The sequence below is a fragment of the Eriocheir sinensis genome, unplaced genomic scaffold, assembly GCF_024679095.1.
Source record: "Eriocheir sinensis breed Jianghai 21 unplaced genomic scaffold, ASM2467909v1 Scaffold979, whole genome shotgun sequence".
NCBI lineage: Eukaryota > Metazoa > Arthropoda > Malacostraca > Decapoda > Varunidae > Eriocheir > Eriocheir sinensis.
The window spans coordinates 62,501-65,000 of NW_026112362.1; the positions used below are offsets into that span (position 1 = coordinate 62,501).

General features: G+C 53.2%; 2 protein-coding genes across 2 annotated transcripts; one reads left to right on the top strand and one right to left on the bottom strand.

Moving 5' to 3' along the window:
* Window positions 1-679: 679 nt before the first annotated feature.
* On the bottom strand, window positions 680-1,445 carry LOC126995084 (histone H4). The gene has a single exon (XM_050854371.1). The coding sequence runs from the start codon at window positions 1,436-1,438 to the stop codon at window positions 1,127-1,129; it is 312 nt and encodes a 103-aa protein (XP_050710328.1). The 5' UTR covers window positions 1,439-1,445; the 3' UTR covers window positions 680-1,126.
* A 222-nt stretch (window positions 1,446-1,667) lies between these two features.
* Window positions 1,668-2,286, top strand: LOC126995082 (histone H3-like). Its single transcript, XM_050854370.1, has one exon. The coding sequence runs from the start codon at window positions 1,668-1,670 to the stop codon at window positions 2,229-2,231; it is 564 nt and encodes a 187-aa protein (XP_050710327.1). The 3' UTR covers window positions 2,232-2,286.
* The last annotated feature ends 214 nt before the right edge of the window (window positions 2,287-2,500 follow it).

Here is a 2,500-nt window from a genome sequence, read left to right on the forward strand (position 1 = left end):
CGCAACGTTATGATGAGGACGACAACGAGAAACAAGAAGAACAAGAAGAAGAAGAAGAAGAAGAAGAAGAAGAAGAGGAAGAAGAAGAAGAAGAAGAAGAAGAAGAAGAAGAAGAAGAAGAGGAAGAAGAAGAAGAAGAAGAAGAAGAAGAAGAAGAAGAAGAAGAAGAAGAAGAAGAAGAAGAAGAAGAAGAAGAAGAAGAAGAAGAAGAAGAAGGAGGAGGAGGAGGAGGAGGAGGAGGAGGAGGAGGAGGAGGAGGAGGAGGAGGAGGAGGAGGAGGAGGGAGAGGGAGATTCCCACTTCCTCAGCCTTTCCCTTTCAAAGGTCGCTCTGAGCTTGTCCCTCACCCTCTAACCCTACCCTTGCTTTCCTACACACTCCTGCACATTCCAAGAGACAATAGAAGGAGTGGATCAAGAAGGGGAGGCTTCTTTCTCTCTGTCTATATATTTGCCGTCTTTCTCTTTTTCTCCTCCTTTTTTTCTTTGTCTTTCTTTCTTAACCTTTCTATGTCATTCTTCCTCTAGTTATTTTCCTGTTCCCTTCAAGACGTCGCTTTTTTTTGTATAGATTTTCCCAAATAGTTTTCTCTCTCTCTCTCTCTCTCTCTCTCTCTCTCTCTCTCTCTCTCTCTCTCTCTCTCTCTCTCTCTCTTTTCATAAATATGCTGTTACTGATTTTACAAAGAATTGACAGGGACAGGGGAAATTATGGCAAAATGATGTTTCTGTAAGAACTGAAACAAACAAATTGGAGCTTCCTAGTGGCAAATGAGGTGGATGGGGAGCAGTGGGCGGAGGTGTGAACCATCATTAGGCAGGAGGGAGGGAGGGAGGGAGGGAGGGAAAAGATGGGATTGAGGAAACAAACAAACTAGTGTCAAATGAGGTGGATGGGGAGCAGTGGGCGGAGGTGTGAACCATCATTAGGCAGGAGGGAGGGAGGGAGGGAGGGAGGAAACAGAAAGAAAGAAAGAAAGAAAGAAAGAAAGAAAGAAAGAAAGAAAGAAAAAAAGGAAATATAACTGAAGTAAAATGTGTGCTACTATTCTCTTAGTGAATAAGAATGTGGACCTCAAAGAGGTCCGGGGTGGGTGGGTTAGGTCGGGCTCGCTCAGGCAGCGGCATTAACCACCGAAGCCGTACAGGGTGCGGCCCTGGCGTTTGAGGGCGTACACCACGTCCATGGCGGTGACGGTCTTGCGCTTGGCGTGCTCAGTGTAGGTGACGGCATCCCTGATGACGTTCTCCAGGAACACCTTGAGCACACCACGGGTCTCTTCGTAGATGAGCCCGGAGATGCGCTTCACACCGCCACGGCGCGCCAGACGACGGATGGCCGGCTTGGTGATGCCCTGGATGTTGTCCCGAAGAACCTTGCGGTGACGCTTGGCGCCTCCCTTTCCGAGTCCCTTGCCTCCCTTGCCGCGGCCAGTCATGGTTCAGGTGGGTAGCTCAACAGTGGAGTGAGTGTTGGGCTGCCACAGCGTTCGCTCTATATATGCAGAGCCAGAGGCGGCGGTGGTGGGTCTTTGGGCGATAGGCTGGCTCCTGCCGTCTACTTCCGGACGGCCCAGTGACGTTGGGTGAGCCTCCACACGGTACTAGGCTCTAGCATATGCAGACAGCTCCAAGAGACCCCTAAATTCCTCCAATAGGGCTAGATAGATGCACTGCCTGACGGGGGCGGGCAAGCGCGGGACTAGGAGGCGGCGCACGCGCAGGACGCGGCGGACCGGACCACCGCTCCTCCCCCGGCCGCCAAAAACTATAAAAACCAGAAACGGCTGGCAGACTCAACTGTTCTGTTCGTCCGTAGCCATGGCCCGTACCAAGCAGACTGCCAGGAAATCCACCGGTGGCAAGGCGCCCCGCAAGCAGCTGGCCACCAAGGCCGCTCGCAAGTCGGCCCCGGCCACCGGAGGAGTCAAGAAGCCTCACCGCTACAGGCCCGGGACCGTGGCCCTCCGTGAGATCCGCCGCTACCAGAAGAGCACCGAGCTCCTCATCAGGAAGCTGCCCTTCCAGCGTCTGGTGCGCGAGATCGCCCAGGATTTCAAGACCGATCTCCGCTTCCAGTCCTCTGCCGTCATGGCTCTGCAGGAAGCCTCCGAGGCCTACCTCGTCGGTCTCTTCGAGGACACCAACCTCTGCGCCATCCACGCCAAGCGTGTCACCATCATGCCAAAGGACATCCAGCTGGCCCGTCGCATTCGCGGCGAGCGTGCCTAAGCGTCTGAGTACTACAATCTGCTCACACTATATCTAGGCCCTTTTCAGGGCCAAAGTCACTTTCCGGGAGAGAGTTTAGACAGACACTGGGGCGGGCAGGGGGGGAGGAGGATCACTGGCTTGTTGCCTTTCCCACATATCCTTCTGCTTCATAATCTCATATCAATTGATTGGGGGGCTTTGATTTCTCTCTTAACTTATTTCAACTGGCGGGTGCACGAGTAGGGAATATGTGGGGACTACATGCAGGCAGGAAGACAGGAATTACC